Source organism: Solea senegalensis, linkage group LG10, assembly GCF_019176455.1.
Source record: "Solea senegalensis isolate Sse05_10M linkage group LG10, IFAPA_SoseM_1, whole genome shotgun sequence".
Lineage (NCBI taxonomy): Eukaryota > Metazoa > Chordata > Actinopteri > Pleuronectiformes > Soleidae > Solea > Solea senegalensis.
This window is the reverse complement of record NC_058030.1, coordinates 15,864,128-15,892,022: the sequence shown is the minus strand read 5'-3', so window position 1 is coordinate 15,892,022 and position 27,895 is coordinate 15,864,128. Positions and strand designations below refer to the sequence as shown.

Sequence of the window (27,895 nt, the reverse complement as noted above, 5' to 3'; positions counted from 1 at the left end):
TGCTGGACAATTAAGACTGCAAGAGCACAAAGTCATATTCCTCAATAAAAACACTCCAGCAACACCTGCGGTCTGTACTGTATGTCATGTCAAACAAATATTATTCCCCAAAGCGACCGCAAGCCTTTCTCAGCAGCTGCTAAATCGCCCCGACTCAGTGGAGAGGCTAAGGGGTAAAAGTGTGAGGCCACTTTGTTATGAAACATAATTGTGATAATGATATAATGATTTCAAATTGTACACAACATCCCATGATCAACATGTGGCCCTCAGGGAAGCCAACAAAAGCTGAAGTTAAAATCTCAGAGAAAAATTGTTATTAAAAAGACATTACTGTGTAACGAGCATATCCTCATAAGCTGCTGTGGAAATGAACACCAAACCTGGAAGGTTTCTTTTTGTAACCTGTGCAGCTTTGACTCTTTTCTTGCTTTAGTGTTGGTTTAAACTGATTTGTGGGATTTGTGGAACGATATCTGATCATGGAGCAGGTCCAGATTCAAGCCATCATTAATCTTTCATGCTTATGACCCTCAGTTCAACAATAGATTTGCTGTACCTTCTTATGGAGACTTTTCTTTCAATTTATATGTCATCACAAATATTTATGTAGAAAATGTAGATGAATAAAAGTCTTAATATGTCCACCCATCTAATCTCAGAGGATTCACTTTCACATGGAATTTCTTGAAATTATTTTATTATTTTTTTAAACAAAACTACATTCTCTTTCAGACTTTTTTTTTTACACTAATTAGCTTCAGAAATATTGTCAGTAACGATACATGTGCATAGATTTTTACCATTTTGGGATAATTTCTCTGTGAAACGTGCCCTCAACCAGTGCCGTCCCCAGTGTGTCGAGGTTTAAGCAAAAACCAAAGAAAAAAACAATGTTGGCGTACAAATGTGTCAAACTTTAAATCTTGTTGTTGTTTTTATGTTTTTTTTATTATTATTTCCAGCCGCTGTTTCATGGTCACGGGGTTCTGAGCTCTGTCCCAGTGTGCACCCAGTGGTATGTCAGGTTGTGGCAAAACTTTTGATTTATGCATCAAGAGGTCTGGGTTTTTTTGCAGTAAACAAACAATGGTAGTTTTGCAGATACTTCCTCCAGACTTCTCAGAATCTCTTAGTTTCGAATATACATCACTACAAATAGAGACAGGGTGACATTATGTGTAAATGCTTGTTAAATCTACTCTATGATTAAGTTTCCTTCGTTTTACACACATTCAGAGACAAGTGTGTTTTTGTGCAGATCTATTTCTTATACATTTTGCTTTAATTCAAACAAGAGAAACATCAGGTTTGATGACAAGATGACAAACAGAGTGGTAGTTTCAAAGCGATAAGTGCCTTGTGTTGACACATGGCTAGCGTTGACACAGGACAGTGGCTAGCATTGTTGCTTCACAGCAAGAAGGTCAATAGTTTGAATCCCGGTTCAAATGAGGGCCTTTCTGTGTGGTGTTTGAATTTGTGCTCAGGGTAATCTGGTTTATTTGGACACTCTAAAATGAGAGTGAATGGTTGTTTGTCGCTCTACAGGTGCATTCACAGCAGCCCTTCTTCATCGAACCCAGTTTGTTCGCTCCAAAAGTCCTGTTCATTAGGGGTGAGGCGTGAATACGCAAACAAACTTAACTCAACTCGGACTGCAACGCAGGGAATTATGGGTAAACACAACCAAAACATACATACGTGTAGAACGATAGCTGAGAGAAATGGCTGACCGGCTGAATGTTGCAACCCCCAATTGAACCAAGTCTCTAACCCTAACTAGCTTAGTACTAACCCTAAACCCTAACCACAGTAAAAATCTTAGCCCCAAACTTTTGCCTCATTAGAACCCTGTTCTGCTCTTGATGCTCTTGACCGGTCCTAACAAGTACAGTGTTTATGCCAGAAATGGTCTTAAAGAGATAACAAATACGAGTACAGACACACACACGTAGACCACATACATACTCATCAGCTGCTTAGCTGAGATTATCCAAGAGAGCTGTGGCGACCAAACAGCTGCTCGCACAGATCACCTTTCACTACGCACCACACCAAAAGCCCACTAATGTCCACTTAGATACGATCAGCGAGGAAATGTCACGCTCACTGTTAACGGATCTCACCAAAACCAATTCCGAGCCAGAATGACACACAGGCATCCTTTAATGATGCTGCATAGTGAGCCCTAACACACCCAACCTTTTACCAGAAGAAAATAAAACAGTGTAATCAAAAAAGAAATATGCAGTTAAAATGTTAAGTAAATGCTCTGTGGATAGGCATTAGTTTGTTCTGGAACAGGATTTGCTTCATCTATTAATACTGATCCACATACATAATGGATTGTAATAGCACCCTAATGTTCCTAATTACTGCAATGATGACAATCTGGCATTCGTTTTATATCGTTTTATATTTTGAAATCATTACTGCAAATAATCTGAGTGTATATCTTAACAGATGAGGCCACTAGACAAAGCAATGTTGGCTTTGTGTGTTTTTTAAGCAGACTGCACAGTTTCAGTTTTTTCCAACATGAGATGAATGAGATAGTTCAGGGTGATTATGAAGCCTCTTCTCTGTTAACGGACACAAAAGTTTTTCATGTAATGAATTGCTCACAGCAGATCGAAAACTCTCCTCTGTATCCGGAAAAAAAATTGAGGCTTATGTATACATCCCAGCATTATAAACACAGAACTAAAACGTTTATTTACACTGTTTACTGTTTATATAAATGTTGTGGATGTCTCGCCCGATGAATGATGACTCAATATTGATTTGTTTCCAGGGTAGCAGAGATTGTGTAACCCGCGGTCAGTTTTTACGATCAGTGTTTTACTCATACTCTTGTTTCCACCACTGACTAAGTGTTAGTCACATTTGTTGACCATTCCGCTTGCACCCACAGCCTCGTTGTCCGTTGCATCCATCTGTTACGGCTTATAATACAGGGCTGCTGTCTTACAAGATCACGCACTCGGCAAACTGCATATGAGAATGGCTGAGTAAGGAAAGGGTTGGGTCAATGGGCAGTGATTTGTTCCCTGCAGGCTACTCAACATCCTTCATTTTTAGTCAGTACTGTACACTAAAGACTAGTGCGTGACACAGTCAGTGCTCAGACCACAGGAAGAGTGAGCCACTCACCCGACATTCCCAGACAGAAAAGTTGTTTACAATAAACTGTATTGCCTGTGACGGAGAAATTATACCTGAGTCGGCACAAACTGATTCCAGTAAAACAATGTGTCCCACCTTGAGACGAGTGGCAGCACTTCTGTTGTCGGTCATCAACCTGGAAAAACTTTGAAGTTGTGGATTTGATTATGCTGCATAGAGTCAGAGCCACTGCCACTGCTATGATTAATCACAGTCAGTCATCATTATTCCTCCTATTAACTATTTAAGACAGTGCCTTGACATTTGCTCCTAAGTCCTCCGTAATAACTGCTTATCCTGCTTGAATACACATAACTCCAGAGACACGTATCCTTATGTATATTTCGACATACGCTCCTTTCAATTCAACATTTTGCAATGCATTTTATTTGAAAAGACAGTAAAAAAATAGAGTAGTGTGCATGTACTAACATATGATGAATATGGTGCTTTCTTTCTCCCACTGAAGTCCCCACAGGATACCCATACACAGGGACACAAGACTTAAACACAGCAGGAGCATCATCACTCTTCCTTTCGTTTAGCGCCGCTTGGGTCTAAGATTTCATTTCAGATGCTCGATTCAATAGTAACAGCTCAGATGACTTCAGGTCAATTACTCAATGACAGCGCTGCAGGGAAGATCATCAATCACGTACAACTGACCTTCATCTCTTCCTCCCGTGTGAACACCACGGCTCAACCTGTCCTGCTCGCTGAAACAACTCACTCCGAGTGCCTCTTCTCCTACTCTTTTGATCACTGAGCATAATGAACGCCAAGTACAAGAAAACAATTGTTTTCAAGTTTATTTCCCAGACCTGTGGACCATGACTTGTACATGCTTGCACTGCATCGTCCTACTCACTAAAAAATGTGAGTGTAGGATGAGAAAGAGAAGCCAGGATAAGGCTACTCGTACAAAAGCCCAGGCTCAGACTGTACCTGTCATACAGCAATTGAGATGTCTGAGATGGACTTAGAGGAAGAGAAGAGCAAGTTTACTCTCTGGGATGGCATGCTCTGCCTTCACCTCCCCCGCCTGCGACTCCTCCTTTCTCACCTCGGCCAGCAATCAGTTCACCTGCAGCAGGAGCACACCTGCTCCCAATCTAATCATCACGCCTCCACTTATTTCCTGGTTCTCCAGCCTCTTGTCACCAGATTGTTACAGACCTCTGTGTGGTGAACGTCACGGCTCTCTTTAAGATATCTAGTGCTTAGTTTGTTTCCTGCTTTGTTAACTCCTGTGCCCTCCTGTGCTCCGAGTTTCTTTTTCTTCGCCTTAGCTTCTGTTTCCTGCATTAGTCCATCTCATCTGGAAATCCATTTGTCAATAAACTGTTAAAACTGCATTCTGTCTTCTCCTGCTTGCTCTTGGGCCCAGCACCACCTCGCCTTAACAGCTCTACTTGAGCTATAACGGCGGCATGCTAACAAGCTAAAATGCTAAATATTAAAATGTCGGAGCAAAACTACTGAAGGTTTTTTCTCGCTGGCTTTCAGCTCTGAGGCTGAGGTCATTCCTTGATATTAGAAAGTTAAGCTTGAACGAGCACTGAACACAAAGCTGGAGGGAATATGATTAGTTTACTTTATACCATGATGATGACACTTCAATTGGGTTTATCCCCCCGGGATAATGCAGCTATGTGCAAACATCCAGTGTAATCCATCTCATAGCTGTTGAGATACTATATCAGTCTGGACTAAAAGGACGGCCTGAACAAGACTGACATCGGTGTCCCTCGAGTCACGTGACGGCATGGCTGAACAAATTAAGTTAAGAGCAAAGAGAAAGGACTAGGAGACGTAGGTCAAGTGAATAAGAGCGAGAAGATGGAGTGAAGTAGACAATAGAAGCTTAAAGGGCGCTAATATCATCTCCATCAGCCTGTGAAAGAGCTCAAATTGAAACACAGTATAGCCTTAATTGCAATGTCAATGTAATCGGGGTGCATTAGAGGATTGACTTCAATGTCACATCACTTATGGCAACATAAACATTAGCCCCTGGGTATCTGTGTGTCCATGCATGCACAAGTAAAATGTTGGAAAGTGGGCGTTTATATCAAAGTATTTGAGTTTTGATCGCAGTGTTGAGGCTTTCTGCTTCTTCCTTGAAACATTTTCTTTTAGAAGCAGAAAAACATGAAAAGAATATCCTAATTTTAGCCCGTTTGCCGAGATTCAGACCCACCTCTCAGATCCCAGCAGGACCCCAATTATAACTGAGGTAATGGCCTTCATGTGCAGCAGTCTTTGCGGTCTACATCTTTGAGTCCTACGGTCACTCATGCACATTATTGAGCCATTTACCACATCTTAACTAGGATTAAGAGAGTAGAAAGTGGCTTCCAAAGACATGTGAGAGGGCCACACAAAAATAGAATATTCCCTGTATGGTAGTAAAAAATATATAAGAGGTTTCTTTGTAATTTTTCAACATCATCTGTGCTTCAGCTCTTCACATGTTCCCTTTGATCTTAAAGGAAGATGTCTGACTATAGACAGTCAAGGTCAAGGTAGACAAGAGGAAGCAGCACAAAGAGCTAGAGAGGATGTGGAGGAAGAGGGGTAAATGGTGAAAGGAGCAAAAAAATAAATCCTGGATTTACATAACTGACTATTGCAGATTTAGGTGTAGATACAGAGAATAAAACTAATAAAATCTGGCACACACACACTCACAAACTCTAAATAAAGATGCAGAGAGGTGAGTGTGAATGATGAGGGGCACGGTCAAGGCCTTGCCACTGCAGACAGCTCATCTGTCGTCCTCACAGATAAGAGGAGGATTCGGGCAGGAAGGGCACAGAATGTGAGGCAGTCTGCATCTCTGTCTGCAAGCGTACTGCTCCAGATTGAAATCTTTGAATAATAATAATGAAAAAAATGAATGAAACAAGAAGCAATAACTCAAAACGCCATATTACTCAGCAAACATTTGGACATATGGAAATAAGAAATACATTATTTGTGTAAATGTAAATTTCCAAATGCAGTATTGTGGGAAAACATAGATATAAAAGTAAGTTTTAGACTCTTTTTTTTATTAAGTTACATCATAATGTGTCCTGGGCAAAGTAAATAAGAAAAATGCAGAAAATGACCTCAAATGGAAAGCAACTTTTTTTTGTAGAAGCCCAGTTTGTGTTTATACAATTAAAATATGAAAATGAAATGCAAAATTCATTTTTAAATTTAATTTCAAACATTTCATCATAGAGCAACTCGGTGCCCAACATTTTAATATGATTACCTCCACCAAGGAGATTTTGGTTTTGGCTGTATTTGTCTGTTTGCCTGTAAACAGCTTAACTTAAAACGAAAGGGATGGATTTTGAAGAAATTCTCTGGGGATGTATTGTAAGTTATGGCCTGAGGGAAAAACTGAAAACTAGATTTAAAACAATCGGGTTTAACCCTGTGAGATAGGGGACTGTGGAAAACTGAGTGGCCTTGGTAGAGGTGCTCTCCCTCTCTTGCTGAGTGCTTTAATTTTGACATTGGTTATTCAATTTCAAACATGAAAATGGAAAAAATCACTCCTACATGTCCAAAGCATTCACTGAAAGCAGAATAAAATCCTTGTATACAAATGTATACTCATCCTATCACCATCTGTGATTTATTTCCACACAGAGAAATGCTTTTTCTTTTTTTCTTCAGCCTTTGTGTGAGAGAAAGAAAACCATCGGAGCACTTAGATTTATTTTCATCACAATATAGCTGCTGTTCTCGAGTCCTGATAGGGCTGGATACTTGCTGCAACTCTAACCCAAAATGCATAAACACAGGTCATTTGTCAAAGCACGTAATTGTATTGGGTCCAGAATCCAAAGTCTCGTTCTGTTCCCACACTGCTATTTCTGGTCACGATTTGGATGCAGACTGTCCCTGAAAGTCACGTTCTGATGGCAGTCAGTGGGGATTTCGAACTTTCCCCATTCTGTTTATTGTAGTCACGGCTCTGCTCTTATACTCTGTGTCTATGAAGAACAGATGGACCATGGGTTTGTCAACAGCACCAGCCAGCGATCCGGTCAGGGGGCATGTCTGAAAAGTAAGAAAACGTTGAGTATCTCTGTAATATCACGAGGGCGGCTCAATGGATCATAAACTGGGTTTGGCCTGAAGACAGCAGTGTACAGGACAAACTGCATAGTGATGACAGATGGTCTACGAGCATGCTGGGAAATCTGCAGTACCAGGCTGTGAAGTGGCAACTGCCCAGGTTCTGGCTTTGAGCAGAGAAAATGCTGATGTCTTGAGAAAGAAATTTATATTGTATATTTAGGAAGGGATTCAGAGTTCAGTTGAGCTTTTACTGGATGGAGTGGAATTTGACCAAATATTTTCATTAGATCCAAAAATCAAACACAGACAGAATGATGATATTTATTTACTTTACGTGCACTTTTCTATGATTATTATATTATTGATTAAAAAAACAATAGAAATAAATCTTAGGTGATCTTAACAGTTACAGAGGCTGCACATGTGAAACTTAATTGATAAATGCTTCCATCTAGTGGTAAAGTGTGGCGAGTGCAGATATTTTAGAGTTAGATTTTTTGGGAGGCTGTGGGGTCCGGAGCTGGAGTCAGTCAATTACTAAAAGGAAGGTCATTGGTTCAATTCCCTGTCTGCCAAAATGTCCTCAGGCAAAACACTGAACAAAAACCCTAAGTATCCTTAGGGGTTGAGGACCAGCTGTACCAGTAGTGTGTAGGAAAGAGTGATGTGCAAAGTGTGAGTGTATCAGAGTGCTCTATGAATGTGTGTATATTGGGAACACAGAGAGCTTCCGACAACATTCACACACTGACAACACAGTCACCTACCAACAGGCTGGAGACACAGATCAGTAACTTTCTGGACTAAAAGAACCATACCGATCTTTATGCCTACATCCATCAGAGTAATAAATGGTTGATCCTCCACCTTATCTTCTTTCTATTTGCTTTGTTTAATGTTTTCCACTTTAATTTCCATTCAATTTATTTCTACTTTGCCAAATCACAATGCACATTATGTCATGGCTTTGACCATATCAAGGCAGAAACTTTTACAATATTATAGAGAGCAGAGAAACCCAACAATTCACACAATGAGCAAGCACTAGACATCAGGGGATAGAGAAAAACTTTTTTTTTTGAACATTTATTAGAACAAGTTCCTTGACAGAGTCTCACACATTATACTCATATTGGTATCAAACAAAATACAAAACACAAGGACAATCAAATAGCAAAGAGATGAAAGAATAGTCTTTGTAGGTACACCATCTAGTCCAGTTGAACAGAGACAGTATTCTCACCTTTCCAAATACATTATAACAGGTGACCATTTTTCAACATACAAGTCCGTCTGGAGTCGCAGGTTTGCCGTTAAGTGTTCCATGCAATTTACATCCTTAAGCCTTTGAGACCACTGGTCCAGTGTGGGTGGATGGAGCTTAAGCCAATTTACTGTGATCATGTTATGTGCAATCAATAAAAGAACCCTGAGCATAAACACACTCTATTTCCCAAAATCCGTTAACAATACAGTATCCAAAATTAGTTGCTGTGGTTCAATTGGTCTATTTAAATTCAAAATCTCACATATTTGTGGGAAAAATCCCCTGCAACACAAGGGGGAACAGTTAACTAGCTATCACCAATGGTGTTTTGAAATATCTTGCTCTCAACTCCAAGCCAAATTCCCTCCAAATTAGGCTGCTTAAACATTTCTGCCAGGGCAGAAAAACTCACTTTTAACTGGAAGAAATCTCTCAAAAAAAGACAAAACCAGACTCAAAAATGCGAGGCCATCTGCCATGACCGGTTGAGGTGAAAGGAAGACTGGGGGAGAGAGGAGAGGTGGGGTAGAGAAAGGACAAGAGGGATGTGAAGTAGAGACAGAAGAGAGAGATCAGGAGCAGATATAGTTTAAAGCTGTATCAAGTTATAGATTTAGAGAGGACTTTATCAACTTTAATTATAGCACAATAATAATGACAGTAATACTACTGCTAATGATAATAGCCTTGAAACTGGATCTGGATCCTGCAGCCTGCAAGATGAGGACAGACAGAGAGGAAGAGAGAGAGAGAGGACAGGAAGGAAAGATGATGCACTGTGTTTACTCACTAGAAATGTTTTTATTATTATTTTGCATGTCATATGAAGGCGTTAAATTAAGTTCCGTTATCAAGTTAAATTAATATTGGAATGCAGTACATATACCATTTGCCTTGTATGATTCTAAGGTTGAGATGGGTATAAAAGATGAGTATTGTTCACCGAGGCCGTGCCGCCTTGCATTTGTTTGGAAACATCTTTGACTGCAGTGTTACAAACATAAACTTGAGGTAATCAATTACAGCAAATTGTATTTTCATTATACAGTCAAAAACAATGCAGAGCTCTATTCTCCACCGAGTCACTCACTCCAGACCTCATTTTATTAAAAGAAATTACTCGGAGGGTTAACAGAGGCCATGTGTTTGCATTCCTCTGCAGCAGCATGACATCCACCCACAGCCACAATCACATCTCTCTGACTCTGGCTGCCACGGAAACTCATCCTGAAGGGCCAGATGTGATATGTGCTCACATGCTGGCATCAGTTTGTATACCCATGGGGAATAAATTGTTGTTAAAATAGTGGTAAAAACAAATAAATCTCATTTTATTTTGCACTTCTTATGAATATTCCTCGGGCTGGTGGAGAAGGGGATGCGGTGCCAGCTGGTGAACAAAGTCTCTCTTTGTGGTTTTTGTCCAGCGCTTTGAGTAACGTGTCATTTATAATTAGAAACATCTCTATAGCTTTCGTGTTCAGGGAGTATGAGCGTTCCATATTAGTCCTGCTGAAGAACACCAACTGAGCTGCTGCCACCGGTCATTCTGGCATCGTCACATGTGATCCAACACACTGTTGTAAACAGCAGAACCTACACTGACCTTATAGGTACATGAACACAGCCCTCACGGGGACAGTCAATGTGCTCTCACATGCTTTCAGTTCTTCAGCCCTCTAAATGAAGCCAAGACAAATTGTGCTTGGTAAAAAAAAATGTTTTTCATGGCAAGCTGCTATCAAGGCTGATATCAGACAGTCAGAGTTCAGAATGAGGAGTGAGTGATGTATGCTGGTCAAAACTACATGGTTTGCTGGTTGCAATTAAATTACAGTCTACCATTTAAGCTGATGAGGATCATTAAAATCATTAGTGGTTTGTTTTGCTAAAGGGGTAAAAGCAGTAAAGAGAGTCAGAATAGAAAGTGATGAAGATGATGATCACTGAAAACAGAACCTGGTCGACGAATCAGTTACTTTAATTGGTAAAACCTAAATTAGGGCCCGAGCATGAATGCTAGGGGTTGAAATGGCTCCTGGCACAAGTCTGTGCAAGGAACCTAAGGTGAAACATGGCTGGAACAAGCCGAGATGAAGTTGCGCCGAATTTCACAAAACTTGGTGGGAACTTAGCCTAGCCTAAGACGAACAAAAAAGTAAATTAGGACCAAGGCCTTCACTCAACAGGAGGTCTGCCATTTGAATTGGGCATCCATCTTGGCGATTTGCAAAGGCAAACGCTATCGAAAGGTTTTTGCGGATTCAAAGGGGCGTGACCACGGCAACCTATAACTGCCTTATAACTTCGCCATACATTGACTGATCACCTCGAAAGGTCAGGGAACTGCTGCACTGCGATTAAGTTCATGTTAGTTTGATTGAACTGATTCATTTGAGTGTTACCAAATTCATTACACTGAGATCAACAAGATGACATTGACACTAAGGTAGTAGCAGTAAGACATCAAATAAAGGTAAGAGCAGAAGACTGACACTGATGACAACCATCTGAAAGCATTATAATTCTGGACAAAGAGAGAGAGAGGCAGAGAGAGGGAGGGAGAGAGAGAGAGAGAGAGAGAGAGTGATGGGAGGAGAGAGAACAGTCTTGCAGAAGGACAGAGACAGAGAACACAAAACCGATGAAGGGCACTTGTGTGATGCTGCAGATATGCACTGTGTAGAGAGAGAGAGACATTCAACAGAAAGGCACCCTGGGTGCTGAGAGCCAGAGAGAAACAAGAGTCAGACCTTTGAATTATCACACCTGACTCACTCAACTGGTCACTATGCTTCTTTGGAGGATGGTCGTTGTTGGTATTTTGTACGGCTACACCAAAACAAGCATCACACACGGTCAGACTAAAGGTAAGACTGTATGTTGTTGATTTGTTTCTGTATCTAATTGTTTTCCACTGTGTTTAGTGGAAGTGTTAATGTTATTTGAGGTCAGGGAATTGATGTAATCGGGTGTTACCCGTTGTGTGTATGGGATGCAGAAAAAAATGTGTTAATTGCCCTGACCCTTACATTTAATCCCAACTCAAAATCCTAGCATTTATTAAACAGTAATTAAATTAATCTTGTGCCGAACATTCTGTGTCCCTTGGCTCAGATGCGCTGTTAAACCAGGGGAAGAGCGATCCTTGTGTTTTATTTCTTTCCAAACTGCAGTGAAGTTTTGACAGAAAACAGAATAAGAGACCAGAAGAATCATAGTTTTGCCAGGAGATTGACCTCATCATATTTGCTGGATGAAAACATGCCTTACGTGTAATTCTATTATTGCTGGGCAGTGCAGAAGAATTCCTGCTCCAATAACACGACTGTGGTAACTTAAACAGACACAAGAGCAAAAATATTTTATAGAAAGTTTTATTTATGTACGTGAAGGTTTAAATGGACACTTAGGTATTTCTGAAAGTGCGTGAAGTGTTATGGGGTACTTATTCATAGTCAGTGTCTCACACACAGGTGACTGCCCTCTGTGTTCTCCCTGTGCTGAGGCGAGTGCAAGCTCAGGCAAACACGATTCTGAACAGGGACAAGTAAAAACACATTTTAGCCACCTGACGAAAGACTCACCCGATTGAAATCCATGTCAGCTTAAGCTTGTGGCTAACACCTTGTGACTTTAGGGGATGCTGTGAAAATGACTGGAATGCTAAGGCCATGTAGTGCACAGTGAAATCATCTGGACCCCGCTGCGTTGTCCATGTGTTCCTCCACCTTTGATTCCTCGTGCCGTCTTTGAAGTTTCGAGGTCATGTTTCATTGCCTGCAGAAAAGTCATCCTTATGTTCAGGGCCCTCTGGGTTGAAATGCACGGTGTGGATATGATAGATTAACTGCAGCATGTGACGATGATGGATCTGGGTGTTACGTGTGCCAGACCATCAGCACATACCAGTAAAACCTATATTTTATGGTCCATTGTAAGTTTTTTTGTTTGATGTTTGTTTTGAGCGGGAGCGTTAACCTAAAAGTCAAGGTTTTAATTTGTCCTTTTTTTCTATGTTCACAAGCCCTGTTTCCAGCTGTGACCAGAACAAAAAGAGGGGCTGCGATTGTGATGAGCCCAACTTTCGTCAACTCCTTCAGTGACGTTCATCTTTTATTTGAGGTATATCTACAAATACACACATTTTCCAAGTATAAAATCAGAAAAACTCAAGGTTGAATTATCACTTACAACTATTTACTCTTTTCATTTGACCAAATACAGATCCTATTGACTGGCATACACTTTGAGGACAGTGGAGAGATTTCAGTGAAAGATGCTGAGCTGGCTTCGCTGCGCAAGACACAAAACCTGGAGATCATCTGTGAGGAGATCATTCCCAAAAGGCTAACAGATATTTTGAGGCTCATCTCAGACCTTTCGACTCACACTGGTCACCTGCATGAGGAGGATTTTGAACGCATCTTGCTGACCTTGGTATACATCACCCAGCAGATGGTCAGCTCCACTACAGAACAACGAGATGCTTGGGCAGAGTCTTTTGTAAGTTTGTACAAAGCCATCAAACAGGACCTGACAAGTTGAATGTTTGAATGAGCTTTATAATTTAAAACAAAAAAAACAACAACAACAAAAAAACTGGCAGAAATTGTTAACACAAATAGGAAAATTCAAACTTGACTGTATATACATTAAACTACACAATGGATTCATGTTGAATGAGGCACTGAACATCCCGGTAATTACTTACATTCACATGTCTTTTCAGCGTTTGTTCACCTGTGTGTGATCACAGGAGTGACTGACTAGAACCAAGAAAATCTAATAATGCAGTTGTTATTATTAATATGCAGTTCTGATACAAAAGGTCATCTGCAATTAACACTCCAAAAGGTCATGTGAAGTACTTTGCACCACATTGTTACAGTACAATGTCTTCAAAAGAAGACATGAGGTACGAACTGAGCTGGCTCTGAAGGGAGTCTTTTGGTAAAACAAAAAAAATACCCAAAATGGCATGGATACACGGCTCACAGAGCGACTCCTACAATGATCTGAGGCGGATCTGTGTTTCCCAGTTGCTGCTTTGGCTCCAGTGAGTTAGTATCCAGAGGGCCGGACACATCAGAAGGGCAGAATGGTATGTACCGGAACCAGGAGGGCAAGTAAGAGTTGATTCTGAAGGGAAAGTTGTAGACTTCTCCACTTTCCAGTGTGTTGCTGGAGTCGTCCTCGTGAGCCTTGTTCCAGGCGAGAATGCCACGTTCATGCTTAGATCCTGTTGGACACGTGATAAATGTGTTCAGCCATACAAGTACAGCTTACTCAACATCACTGATTTGGTTTTCATAAATACTGTATGATGGAATGTAGTACACTGACAGTGTTTTCAATAGTGTTATGACAATAAAGTTTACCAACCATAGGAAATGTTGTATTGCTGTATTTAATATTATAATAAATAAATGATGTTGTTACAGACCAAGATACGACTCTATTGATCCCAGGGCAGAAATTCACAAGCTACTCTGCAGTAAATAAAAAATAATTAGCCCCTCCCCACACAAATAAATAAACCGTCAAAATGAAAATAAACCATCACTATGATATGAAGAAATGTGTTGTCTGTGTGCTCAATGCTGATTCTCTGTGAAACAAACAAAAGATCCGGCACTGACATTGACCCTACTTCAATTACTGTACTCCAATTAGTGTTGGATCTTGGTTAGAGATCTAGTCTCACTCCAGATTTTAGTATAGTGATAAATGAGACCCATACCTGGAATGGTGTTGTCCAAGATGAAGCCAAAGAAGCCTCCTACAAACATACTGGTTGTCAGAAGCACCTGCAGCATCTGGTCAAGCTCTACCAAACCTGAACACAAAAACAGTGTCAACATTTATACCTCTGTTCCAATAATCGAGTAAAACAATACCCGTTTAGTGTCTGTCCAGTAAAATACAGTCGTTAAGGTTCTTCACACACCTGAAGCAATAACATTGGGGTTCTTTAATATCCAGTTCGGAATGACCAGACCAGAGAACATGGAGAAGCCGAAAATGAAGATGTTACGAGATGAATTCATATTCGCATACTGGGGGAAAAAGGAGAGATAATTATTCAACGTTTAAGCAGTATTCAGGTAGTTTAAACTCAAAGAAAAAAAGGTTCTTTTCGTTTACCTGCAAGTTAGAAACCCCAGCAGCAGAGATGACACCGAACATGACCATGAACATCCCTCCTACCACAGGTGAAGGGATGGTGGTGAAGATAGCCCCCACTTTACCAAACACACCCATCACGACCATCAACACTCCGCTTGCTACTATCACCATGCGACTACCAACCTGCGGAATGTACCAACACCTTCTTTTAAAGTCATTCTAAAGGCAACTGACAACGGTTTGAATACAACAGTTTAAATTTAGAAGTCACACACTAGAGCTTTGAGCACATATTTGTAAGTCTGCGTAGAGTAGATCGTACCTTTGTAATACCAAGGGCTCCAACATTCTCGCTGTATGATGTGGTACCATTGCCTGTACCCCAGGCTCCAGCCAGCAGGCAGCCCAGTCCTTCAATACCAATCCCCCTGTTGATGGCATGTTTAGGGGGAGGTGGAGCACCAGAGAGCCTGGCACAAGCATGGTAATCCCCCACAGACTCTATCATGGAGGAAATAACACCAGCGAGGATACCAACCACTCCTGCCAGACTCACAGTCGGTGTGCCCCACTGGCCTAAGTTTGAAATCAAACAAAAAGAAACCACACCATTTAGCATAGAATACTTTTTCTGCAAATTGACAAAAACATTAGTCCAGTCATGCAGCCTCTTACCTGGGTATGGAAAACTGAACCACGGAGCTTTGCTCATAACATCTCCCTTTAGATCAGTGCGAGCCAAATATCCATACTGGGACGGGTCAGTAGGTAATATGTTGTAGGTTGTCAAAATGTAACAGATGAGCCAAGATAATGTGATTCCAAGCAAAACCTGAGGATATGTAGAAGTAAACAAAAAAGTTGTTTAAAAAATAGTTAAGTTGTAAGTCTTGGAAGCCTCCTGGCAAACAAGGAAGGCATAATGTTAGATACGTACAGGGAGAATCTGAAAGATGTAAACACGGGTGGTGTGCAGTTTCTTGTCTTTGCTGTACGTAGGAATAGGAACGGGTATATGGCGGAGGTACTGGGAGAACAGGATGATCAGAATTGTGGTCCTGTGTGTGAGAGAGAGATGGAGCATTGCATGTTAGAAACTGTGCTGCTTTGTAGAAAAAGCTGTTGTCCAGCAACTTTTAAAAGGCTTTCCCACCCTTCCAAGAGATTCAAGATGTATACAGATTTCTACTTTTGGCAGCATTTGAGGCAGGCGTGGAGGCAGATTTAACATAACCTATAAAACATGCTTACGTAAACTGGCACAAACTCCTTTTCCAAAAACATCCAAATGTAATAAAATGTTACACTGTAGCACAGTAATGCCCATTTTTATGATTTGGGGAATTTTACATACATGGCAGAAATGCCCCAGTGGTCTCCGGCACTCGTTCCAGCTGAGTCAAATAGAGACAGTCCGATTAGAGAGATGGTGGGAGCGATGGTCAGAGGTCCAATGAAGCGCATGAAGAGACCAATGAGGCCTGAGAAACCAACAAACACCTGGAACAGCGAACCCACCATAATGGAACCCTGGAGCTGGAGAAAGACACAAGAATGATGTTGGAAAATCTAATCATGTGTTATGATTACAGTTGCATTTGCTGCTACTGCATTTCTAGGTCTGTTGAGGGAAGACAGATTTATTTGTATTTTTATGCATGGGTCCAACACCTATACGAAAAACAGAGCACCACCTTACCAACAACGATAAGCTCTCAATGGATAATGTTATATTATGGAGCAAGGGTTCAAGCCAGCATGAAGTAAGCGTGCGTAATTAAACTGCTGTTACGCAGCTTGAGCGTTAAACTATGAACATGTGTCTCAGTGATTGTGTCTCAGTGATTTGAGTAAACAAAGATCATACACAATATGTATGATCATGAGTATGGATTTAATCTCGGGGACACACTTAACAAAGGGAACATTATGTGACCTAAATTGACAATATTAATGTCCCTATAGAATTTCACGTTTGGTCACTGTGGAAATCAGTGACCAAACGTCACTCATGACATAGGAACTTCCCATTAGAGCCTCTTTTGTTTTGTTCACTCCCCTCCCCTTCGTGTCAAAACAAAAACACCAAAAGGTTGTCTACTTTTGTCTATTGTTCACTTAAAAATATTAACTAATTGAGTAATAATTAATTAAAGCATCTTGAATTTGTGTGTGTGTTATCAGTTTTCATAACAGCTCAGATTATTCTATAAAGATGTGTCTGCTTCTGCCGCATGATGCATTTATAGATGTAGTTATGATGCACTATGGAGATCCACATGTCACATGATGACTCCGTTTGTTTACACCGCCATGTTGGCAGGAAAAGCTTCGATAAGAATGAATGGCACCAGTGCCTTTGTCAAGTCATCAGAGTTCTCTGCATGCTTTAAGATCAGTGGGATAACATACCGCTCTCATTCGACTCTGCCACACTTCGGTGAATTCTGGAGAGGTGGTGTCAACCAGGCTTGCATTTTGGGTCCAAGCAGGACAAGTCCACTCTGGCATGGACAGCATTGCTATGGAGGGGGCCAATAATGTGAAAGTGCCACCTTGTAGGATGGGCAGCCTGGAAATAAAGATATTAAAGAGGTTAAGATACATCAGTTCCGTTAAATTAGCGCAGCATTCACAACCATCCTTTACAGTCAGTAAGTAAAATCAGAAAACAAGCCTTTTTTAGGAAATTTGCAAAGCTCAAGGTAATAGTACAGACACACTTTTAAAGAGAGTGTACAGTGTACACTGTTTTTAGTACTTTTTTCTTTTCTGTGGAACAGAAAATTGCCATTGAACAAGCCGATTGTTCTTCTTTAAGCTGACCTCCAAGTATTTGGAGAGACAAGAAAGCATCAGTGGTGCTGTGCCAGGGGAATGTGGATTTAGCAGGAACAAGATTCCAAACGTAATAAGATGGAAATTCTTTCCCTAATCCCACTGTGGCACCAATATTCAGTCAGGCTGACTCCACACGCACTTTGTCAAGTGGAGAAATGCAAAAAAACAAGGTTTAAGTTTGTAGTTTGCAATTAAATCATGTCAGTTCTCCCGTGTGTACAAGTATTTATGGAGGTCTCTCTGTTAACATTAGATCACATGACATTATCATATCAGATCGTCATTACACACTTTATGGAGATGCAGTAGGAAGACAAATAATGAGAATAATGTTGACATGGACAGTAAATGGTGAGTTTTAAGCAAACAAGTAAAACCACATATTCTTTTCCCATTTGCTATCATTAAGGGGGCCTTTAGTCTTCTATAGTCAGACACCGAGAGGCTTCACCTTTTTGGAGCTGCCTTGTTATCATTGGATGAACATATCATTGTCTAATTAAGGCTCAAAATGTCTTCACATTTGAAAGCATCTTTAGGTTCAACCATTAATATTTCCCCTGGTATTTCGAATAGAAGCTGTGTCCACACAGTAAAATGTATTGTTCGCCATTGTAAGGTTTACTGATTCAGATAGGCCTCACAGTTCACAAGAGGTTAAGAAGGAAATCTGAGATGTTTTTCTGACGCTGTACTGCACCCTGCCGGATTTCTTTTGTGTAAAAAACATATTTAGTTGATTCAAATTAGTTAACGTTCATGCATTAACTGGCTACACGCAATTGCAATTGCACAAACATATATTCATGACCTCAGCACCTTACCTAATTCCAAAGGCGACTTGCAACAGAGTGCAAATACCAGAGACAAGGAAGATGGTGCTGATGAGGTGGCTCTGTGAGAGGCCATCATGTTGCAGACACAAGCTCTGAGACAAGATTAATGGGATGGCTATGATCCCTCCAAATGCAGTCAAGCAATGCTGAGAGAAGGGGAGAACAACGACAGGGGAGATTCACATTTATTTTGTCACTTATGTGTAATAAAAACAAGAGAAGACAGTAAGAATGGACAGATGATCTAGCAAATGTACAGAAGTGCTGAAAACTAACTCCCACAGACTCGACTGTAATTCTAGCAAATGTCAAATTTTTTCATGTGGAAAGGTCACACAACATCAAACGCTACAGCTCATGTGATTCTGTAGTCATGCTTGCATGATATAACATCAGCAACAGGGTAAAACAGGGTAAAAATGGGAGAAGACTCATTGTCAAACCCCTTTGCTGACATACCTGGATGCCTAGAATGATGCACAGGTACCAAGGAGGTACGTCTGTTACACAATATGCTAGCTTGTTGTCATCTGCGTCCATGGAGGAGTCCAGCTCTTCCTCTTTTTTCGTGTCAGGTAGATCACAGAAGCGTCCTTCAAGCTTCGATTTATCGGTGAAGAGAATGGAAGACAGAAGGTGACTCAAACATACGTATGCAATGACGTCATGGTACAGATACGGGTCAAACAACAAGATGCCTCAACATGCTTCAACATTCATTTATCAAGTCTGACCAACACATAACACCCCACACCCAATAAAAAGCTCATGACTTTCTGGCAACACATTAATGGATCCAAGATACTAAAGAATGATTTGAAAACAACTAGGTGCAATCGAAGGAACAACTTACATGTATCTACTAAAACTTTTGAAAACACAAACCACAAAAAACTCATCATGGATATGTATCCATGATGATCCATATATTTAGTGTCAATTATAAACTGACTATAACTGTCTATTCACCACAATAAGTCAACATATAGATATATAGAGGATAGACAAATCAAATAATACACAGATATACAAATAAGATGCACTCTCATTCAAAAGATGTACATGGTTTTAAAGAATATTAAACTTTTTTACCACTAATGTGAACAGCTTCTCAAGAAAAACATTTCTGGTAGAATGTTAAATAGATACTCACTGCAAATGCATAGTTGTCATGACCATTACTATCCTTTTCTGGAGCCATGTCAGCATCAGCCTACGCTGGACGTCCTCTGAGCCACAAAACACAACAGAAAGAGTTAAAACACCAGACAGAGGGGAGGCGGCATGAGCGAGTCAGATGGAAGGAACGAGAGAGCTGGGGTGGAGAGTCAGAAGGAGCAAAGTTCAGACATGAGACTGCTATGCTTATTAATTAAGACCCACCAGCAGCTCATGTGAAGCAAATTACAACAGTCACAGCAGCTGACCAACTAACATTTCGCAGCCAGGACACTGAGAAGATAACCCTTTCAGAGCCTTTTTTCTCACTCATTGTCCAACACACATCTTAAATTTAAATAAAACCCTCGTGGAACGCATATAAAGCATAAAGATGACGCAGAGCCTTGTTACATTTCCCTGTTTCCACCACTATTAAGTCAAATTTAGAAGTGTACACTGAAGAGTTCCAATCCAGTCAGGACAAACTGTAGCTCAACTGCTTCCCTTCCCATTTCAACACACTGCTAAACTATCACATGGCACAAAGTAGTTATTGGTTTTGGGTAAATGTCCGGTAAAAGTTAACTTAATTTGCTTATTTGCCGTACAGCTGTACTTGAAATTAGATTAAGTCAGATTATTAGTCTCAGACAAGCATTTGATAACAGCCCACATCTATTTAATTAAGAAGTCTAAAACAGTATTTCTACTGCAGGAGAGAGAGATCACTCACATCCTGTGTCTGAGACTTGGTGTAGTATTTTCACATTCTCTGTCATGGGGTTGTTAAACAGCATTAGAGTTTTATACCTTTCATATTTCAATTGAAACTCGGCCCAGTAAGTTAAAGTTTAACTGCCAATCAACTGTACTCTTTTTTTGGTCCTTAATTCTGTCTGCAATAACAAAAATGCAGTTTATGAAAATATACTACAGGTGAAAACCTCTCAGTTTCACCAAACTGTCAGACCCCCTACAGAGATTTGCATTGTACTAACTTCCATTCCTTTTAACAGCCTAAACAAAGCATTATCCCATTAACCTTAACCAATCAATGCTTAACCTTAACCAATCAATGGCAATTCAAATCCTAGCCCTTAAGGTATCCAGCATCCAGAAGCCTTGGTTCACATGAGGACAACTTCACTGTTGTTTATACCAGAAAATGTGCATGCTCGCCTCGCTAGTAATATTTGTACGTGACTATATATTATTTATGAAGATGCTTCTTTTTATTTTTCCCTTTGTCCCATCAGCTGCTGTTACTCAGCAGATGTAACGGTTCATTTGGGACATCTGACAACGCCTCGGGTGTGTAAAAGATCAGCTGTGAAGCAAATAGTAAATGTAGTTCTCATAATATTTAATTGTGATAAACCTTGATTGTTTTATGATCAAATTAGTTGTGTGATACCTTCTGAGAATTCTTATCCTCTCCATTCACTGTATGCTCACAGATGCAGGACAAAAACAGTCTGTTTTGAAATCATGATCCGTTTTTGTTGGCTGGGCTTTTTATTTTATTTACACACACACACACACATGCAAACATGTATAGATATAAGGCTTTCCCTAACTTTAACCATCATAACTATGTGCCGAACCATAACTACAACCAAGACCTAACCCTCAAAAAAACCTACTTATGGGGGTGACAAAATGTGAGAACCAGCCAAAATGTCTTCACCAAAGACACCCATACAAGAACACGCACACACACACTGTCTCTGTGAACATTTGAACAACGACGAATAGAATTTACATATGCAACACAAGAGGAATAACGCAGTTTTGAAAAGAAACATTTGCTCAAATAAAACTTTCAAAACAAAGAGAGAGAGAGAGGCAGCACTTTGACATCATGAGGTCTAGAGTCTGCATGTGACTGTGGGCTTATCGGCAAAAAAAATGTGTCCATAATTTTTTTAGTAGAAGAAACTAAACCAGAAATCTCCAGTGAAAACTGCATTTTATTAACAGTATTATAATTTAGATTTATAATGGCCCCTGACAATGTTCTGTTCTGTATAAAGCAGCCAATATACACTTAAATTCATCATTTGCATCAGAAAAAATGTACTACAAAAGGAATCAGCAGGGAATGTTTCATGGTGAAAGCTGGAAACATGTCCCTGTTTTTACAACTCCATGTTAGTGCAGTGAAGGCAATAGTCTTTTAAGTTACTTTGCAAGGGCTCAGTTAAGCCAGGGTTATATTATAAATAAAATACTTGAAGTAAAACGGTAGCCCGCGAGCAGCCAACGAGGTGCCCGTGGGCACATTTCACTTCACCTCACTTGCATGTATCCATATGATCACTGAGTAAAATGTCCTTGATATTGTTTATACAAACTGTGATAATCATTAGGAGTAAGCACTGGAATTAACGTGTATGCAATTGAATGCATAATATTCATCATTTAAATGGTAAATTGCACAAAATAATAAAAATGAATATGGTAGCCCTCCATATTATTCTCTACCCTTCAGGTAGCTCTTGGTCTCAAAAAGGTTGGTGACCCCTGCTTTACAGTATGAAGCTAAGACACACATTGAATTAGCCATTGTTGTCCGCCCTTTAAAGCTGCTAACCAATTTTCTGCTACCATTACATGCATCATGTGAGCTTGTGTGTGTATGTCAGATACGAAAACGTGTAGGAAACACTTCTTACTTAAAATGTTCTGAATTAAAACACAAATTATAGGGTATAATTAGAGTATAGGTTTTGCATCAGTCACTCATGCAGGCACACATGGTCGCCATGAAACGTGTACTCAGCTCTTGGTAGCATGTCATCAATGAGCTGTTTAAAGATGTTCTGCTACAAGCTACACATTTTATTTTATGGACATAGACCAATACAGTATGGTGGGTCACACATAACATCTATCTATAGGAATTAAAATGTTTTAAAAAATTATCATTACAGAAGGGAAAAGTGGGGTAAGATGAGCCAGTGGGTAAGTTGACCCACCTATCTAGGTAACCGTGCACATGCTTTGTCATGTGACCATAAATTCACGAAGCACCCATCATTCCAAGTATTTCTTTATTTGTGAAGCCCAAATCAAAATTTTGCTTGAATAATAATGGCGATTTTTTTTTACCCAGATTACTTAAAGCAGTGTTTCCCAACCCTGGTCCTCAGGGAACACTGTCCTGCATGTTTTAGATGTTGCCCTGCTCCAACACACCGGATTCAGATGAACAGCTCTTTATCAGGCTTTTGCAGAGCTTGTTGACGAGCAGATCATTTGTATCCGGTGTGTTGGAGCAGGGCAACATCTAAAACAGTGGTCCCCAACCACCGGGCCGCGGACCGGTACCGGTCCGTGGATCAACTGGTACCGGGCCGCACAAGAAATAATTCATAATTTCCGTTTTATTTATTGTCCAAGTATGAGCAATCTTTTATTTTGAAAAACCTTTTATTTTGGAAAAATGACCGGATTCTCTCGGTTACATCTGTGCGCCAAAATTTAACCCACAAGCTAGCAAAATGAGTAAGAAACAGACGTCTTTGGAAAGTTTCTTTGCGAAGGGGAAAAGGCCCAGTGAAGAGCCAGAAGAAGAGCCTACGACTTCCAAGAAAAAGAAAGCTTTTAACAGACAATACCAGGAGAGCTACTTGAAATATGGATTTATTGCGGCAGGTGATTCCCACATACCAAGCCCGCTCTGCATAATATGCGGCGACCGGCTTGCTAATGAGGCAATGAAGCCTTTAAAATTCAAAAATCACTCCCAGATGGGACCGTCTCATTACAGAGAAACAAGCTCAGGGCTCCCATTGATTTGGCGTTATGGTGAGTTAAAAATTTCATGCACTTTATTTTCGTTTTTGTGGCGTATCGGTATCTTATTTTGCAGGCATGTTTAAACGTTACCATAGCAACTAGAGTTAGAGAGCGTTAGAGCAGTGGTCGAGAAGAGGAGAGCTTGTGAGACTTAGCGGGCACACAAACATGCAGAAGCGTGATCTGACGCTTCAAACTTTATTTCAGCTGTTTAATAATAAATAATAATAATATATTACAATATAACCAGCCCATCATAAAAAATCTACCTATTTTTATCTACCTATATTGCTGACGTGCACCTTTAGGCTTGTATCTCCCCATGTTCACATTTAATTTGCAAATATCTTCTCATTTAATTTGTTGTTCTTGTATTTGTTATTAACCATGGCTCTGTTCCTTTAAATCATTCAAGCAAGATAGAACACATACACTACCAGGACTTCTTCCTCTTAGCGGAATCATTGTTAATTTAAAGAAATGAATACCCCTCTGATATCCCTGCTATAATGTAAATAAAATATCTAAAACATCCTGTTATATAGTATTCCCTCAGAAAATCAAAACTGAATGCACTGCACAGCAAAAACCACTAGATGGAGACATGCTGATAAATTAAGACATTGTCACCCATACACCACAGGGAGTCACTGCAGCTCAGTGTGTGTTTTCTGTCTTCAGTCGCCGAAAGGTGAAATGAAGGCCAAGGCGATATTGATAAGCCTGTCAATAAATTAGGTGATAGGAAAGACATGATGTAATTTAAACATATCTCATATTTTAATGTCACACAGACGGTTCAGCTATAAAAGCATGCAAGCACTTTAGTTTGTTCTTAGTCTTGTAGCAGCTCAAATAATTGAACTGTAATGAACTAAAGGTGGTTGTAAGTGATAAGGGGAGTTCATAATATGTCATCGTTTAAGTTCAAGTATGTGCTGTATAGTGAATGTGCCCTAAATTAACACCGACAACTTTGACAGAGATAGATGCTGATTAGGTTTTCCTAGAAGTATAATGTTACTGGTGGTTGCTCCTCCCTAATGATGACCATGTGATGCAGGTCAAACACAGGCTGACAGGAGTGGGAGGACAAGCTCCGGGACGTCACCTTACAGAGGGTAGAGTGTAACACAGAGACCAGGGGGAGGAGAAGTCAAGAGAACTAGAGTCATTTTCTTTAATAAGCCTTGTTTGATGCGTTGAGCTTCTTTATAGCGGTGAGTAATTCAGTACTGTAACGGGATCTCTGATCACTACAGTGAAGATGGCAGGAGATAGAATACTGGAAATGTGCAAAAGAGGAGATACTGAGATGTATTCTTTCATGGATGAACAAAGGGAAACTCAGCCATGTAAAGAATTATCCCATTCCATCGAGGCAATACTGAGGAGGCCAACATGTGTCAGGAGAGAGAGACGAGTTCATCGCAACTGGTCAGTCATCAAAGAGAACACCAGAGAGACTAACCAGCTCTCATGTACAGGTATGTTGTGTTAACACTCTAGACAGGGTTTGTTATTAATCTCACTTGATCTTAAAAAGAATAATGTTGAAATATGATCTTTCTCTACAGCAACTCCACAAAATAGACAACTAGAAGATTCTCCAAAGGCAACAACAACAGACTGCATCAGTAAGTTTGTATGCGATAAATAACAGAGGATAAACTCCATGTATCCATTGCAGATGAGGAAAAGTGACAGTGGTAATCACTTGTTTACAGATCAGAGGAAGAAAAGGCAAACGAGGGTCACTTTCACACCGTTCCAGGTGAAGGAGCTGGAGAAAGTCTTTCAACAGACTCACTACCCTGATGTCAATGCCAGAGAACAGTTAGCCTCTTCCCTGCACCTCACCGAGGGAAGAATACAGGTGGAACACACACGTCTCATCATTTATAACAATGAAATGAAATGCTTTTTTGATAGTACTTGTTGTTTTTTTAAATAGATCATTTCCAGTATATAAAATAGAATCAGTGACTTCTTGAGTTACTCTAATGGACAAACTAAATAGCACAGTCATAGTCTGTATTTACAATAATCACTGCACAGCAACTGATTATGTTATACTCACATGTCTCTCTAAGTAGTACACAAATATTCAATAGGCATGGTCTTTAGTCTGTACACATGCTCGTGTGAGATGTTCCCTTTAACCAATCAATGACATAGTACATGATAAAAAATGTAACTTAAAATGATAGAAATTAACATGAGTCTCATTAAATTATTATTAGTATTAGTATTATTAGTACTATTATTGTGTTGTCTGTGCTTCAGATTTGGTTCCAAAACCGCAGAGCCAAATGGAGGAAGACTGAAACTCTGAAGGACCAGGGCCTGATGTCCAGACAACACATACCGTCAGCCACTCAGGAGCTGCATCAGTATAACGTAATAAGCCACTGTTAAACATACTGTAATAACAAAATGATAAGAACATTAACAAGCTGATATGCCCAATGCTTTCATAAAATCACTTGCCCGGGAAAATGAATCTATGGAAAAGTGATTAAAACAGTTATCTAATCAAAGGTGATTATCCTGTATGGCTGTCACACAGAGTGACAGTGATTGCTCTGTTGTTTCTCAAAGATTGCTTGTCATTGGTTTGTTTCCCTGTATTTTCAGAAGCCACAGCTGCAGTCACTGTGCTGGCCGCCTTGCTGTCTGTCTAAACCTCTTCACTCATGGCTGCTCCTCAGATCCGCATCCACAACATCAATACATTGCCCAGATTACAGAACTCTCTGTTTTGATTTGCGGGGGACAGAAAGATAGCCCCGTCACTATTCTTACACTGATGATTTGATTACACGTGGTACAAAGATCATAATGACTCCGATTGAAGTCTTTATTGCTCAAGAGAATTGTAGATTACGATCTGTAAACTATGATAACAGTGTATTTTGATGATTTTGCTTGAGTTTTCTAAAGTGTTGTATCATCCTGTCAACCTGAAATAACATGTTCTTGAAAGCAGCTGTGTATTTTTATTTTCATGTACTTACAATGCTGCTGACAATGGCTACTGAAAGCATTTTTTTTTTAGTATTTGTACAGATCAAGATTTGAGGCCAATGCGACATGTTTCTTGGTAGAGACGTGTTTGCGCTGTATTATTGTGTGCACTCACTTCTTTTCATGACCCTACAGTTCCTTGTCAGAGATACGATATGGCACGTCCATAAACATCTGTTTGACTCTCTGACAACCTCACCTTATCTTAATTTTAGCTTGTAAAGGGAGGTTATTGATGGGTCAGCTTGGGCATTTATGGAGCCTGTTCAATAGGATAAAAGTAAAACTATTGTTACCGGTATTATGATGCATTGGTGATGAAGAGATGTGTCATAATTGTGACTTAAATGATAAGACTGAGGAGGGGAAGAAAGTGTAAAAGCCAACCTTTATTGTCTCAATACATCTTTATTTATTACATCAACATTACAGATAAGTGTGATAAATGTGTTTCACAACAATAAATTCACTTGTGAGAAAGGCATTCTTCTACTCCAGCACTCACATGTATCAGCTCTCCATTTTTCCGATAAGACCTTTTACAAATAATTACCAATTATTATAATAAACTTTTAGTGTCGATAACGTAACTAAATTGACCATGCCATAAGTTATTACCTTTAACAAGCCTCTGATGACTGCAGGTGAACTTTTCACCCTGGTCATGTCTTTCTTTATTGCATGTGCTCCAAGATAAACTGTACTCCTGGCTGCAGGTGTGGGTTCAAATAGTGCAGGGGGAAATGTAGGTAGAGTAGGAGGAGCGTGACATATGTGGCACTTTATTCACTGTAACATACACACAAGACCTGGATGAGTATCTTGTTGATATGATACTTGTCGTCATGATGATGGTCAAAATTCTCCGGAGCAGAATGTGACAAATCTGGTTAAAAAAAAAAAAACTGTAGCTCTTGTAAACATTGTTGGCCCCTGATGTGTAGAAACTGTGGTCTAAAATAGCAGCATTGCCTTGCCGGTCAGAAGATCTATAAATCAATCCACATGTGGTCAATAAAGGGAGCAGTCATTCGTGCTAATCTTGTCTTTATTTACTCAGCAGTCTTGTATTCAGCAGAGCTTTGCTTTGGGTCTGTTTGCAGATTATACATGAAAGTCCGGTTATGCTATGGAGGTGAGAAAAACCCATTATAAAGAAGTCATGTAAACTATCTTCAACCGGTTTATCCTCCACATGAGGGTCACGCGGGGGCACTGGTCCCAGTACCAGGATAGCCTGGACACCCTGGACAGATAACCAGTCCATCACAGGGACACATAGAGACAGCCATTCTCACCTACGGAGTGTCAAATTTGCCTAATCCTCAAATCTGCATGTTTTTGGACTTTAAGCACGAGGAGATAAAGAATTTCTATACACAATAAATTCAGTATTTGAAGTATTTGCTGGGTGTTAAGTATGTTTGAATGAGTTTTTGCAGTCTTTTGAAGCCAATTCTATTTACTCATGTTGTTTTTTTTACAGCAGCCCAAAAGGACAAACTAGCCAGAGCGTGTGTCTTATTGTTTTGAAACAGAAACATACTGAGCAAACAATGAACGGCATCCTGTTTTAATATGTGAA

General features: G+C 40.0%; 3 protein-coding genes across 4 annotated transcripts; 2 read left to right on the top strand and 1 right to left on the bottom strand.

Annotated features, from left to right (window-relative positions):
- The first annotated feature begins 11,170 nt into the window (after nucleotides 1-11,170).
- LOC122775501 (protein FAM180A-like) lies at nucleotides 11,171-13,964 on the top strand. The gene is made up of 3 exons (XM_044035396.1): nucleotides 11,171-11,385; nucleotides 12,543-12,640; nucleotides 12,743-13,964. The coding sequence occupies exons 1-3, from the start codon at nucleotides 11,307-11,309 to the stop codon at nucleotides 13,061-13,063; spliced, it is 498 nt and encodes a 165-aa protein (XP_043891331.1). The 5' UTR covers nucleotides 11,171-11,306; the 3' UTR covers nucleotides 13,064-13,964.
- Nucleotides 13,300-19,558, bottom strand: slc23a4 (solute carrier family 23 member 4). The gene is made up of 12 exons (XM_044035394.1): nucleotides 19,475-19,558; nucleotides 18,781-18,921; nucleotides 18,310-18,467; nucleotides 17,057-17,216; nucleotides 15,999-16,180; nucleotides 15,582-15,702; nucleotides 15,320-15,476; nucleotides 14,967-15,220; nucleotides 14,663-14,827; nucleotides 14,466-14,574; nucleotides 14,259-14,354; nucleotides 13,300-13,757 (listed from the first exon to the last, which is right to left on the bottom strand). Exons 1-12 carry the CDS (start codon nucleotides 19,520-19,522, stop codon nucleotides 13,510-13,512), a joined length of 1,839 nt encoding a protein of 612 aa, XP_043891329.1. The 5' UTR covers nucleotides 19,523-19,558; the 3' UTR covers nucleotides 13,300-13,509.
- A 3,418-nt stretch (nucleotides 19,559-22,976) lies between these two features.
- Nucleotides 22,977-26,810, top strand: LOC122775517 (intestine-specific homeobox-like). Of its 2 annotated transcripts, XM_044035420.1 has the most exons (6): nucleotides 22,977-23,292; nucleotides 24,347-24,770; nucleotides 24,861-24,920; nucleotides 25,011-25,159; nucleotides 25,570-25,683; nucleotides 25,921-26,810. In XM_044035420.1, exons 2-6 carry the CDS (start codon nucleotides 24,551-24,553, stop codon nucleotides 26,068-26,070), a joined length of 693 nt encoding a protein of 230 aa, XP_043891355.1. In that variant the 5' UTR covers nucleotides 22,977-23,292; nucleotides 24,347-24,550; the 3' UTR covers nucleotides 26,071-26,810. The 2 variants fall into 2 exon arrangements, with proteins under 2 accessions (XP_043891355.1, XP_043891357.1); XM_044035422.1 differs by lacking the exon at nucleotides 22,977-23,292 and having other exon boundaries at nucleotides 23,706-24,770.
- The last annotated feature ends 1,085 nt before the right edge of the window (nucleotides 26,811-27,895 follow it).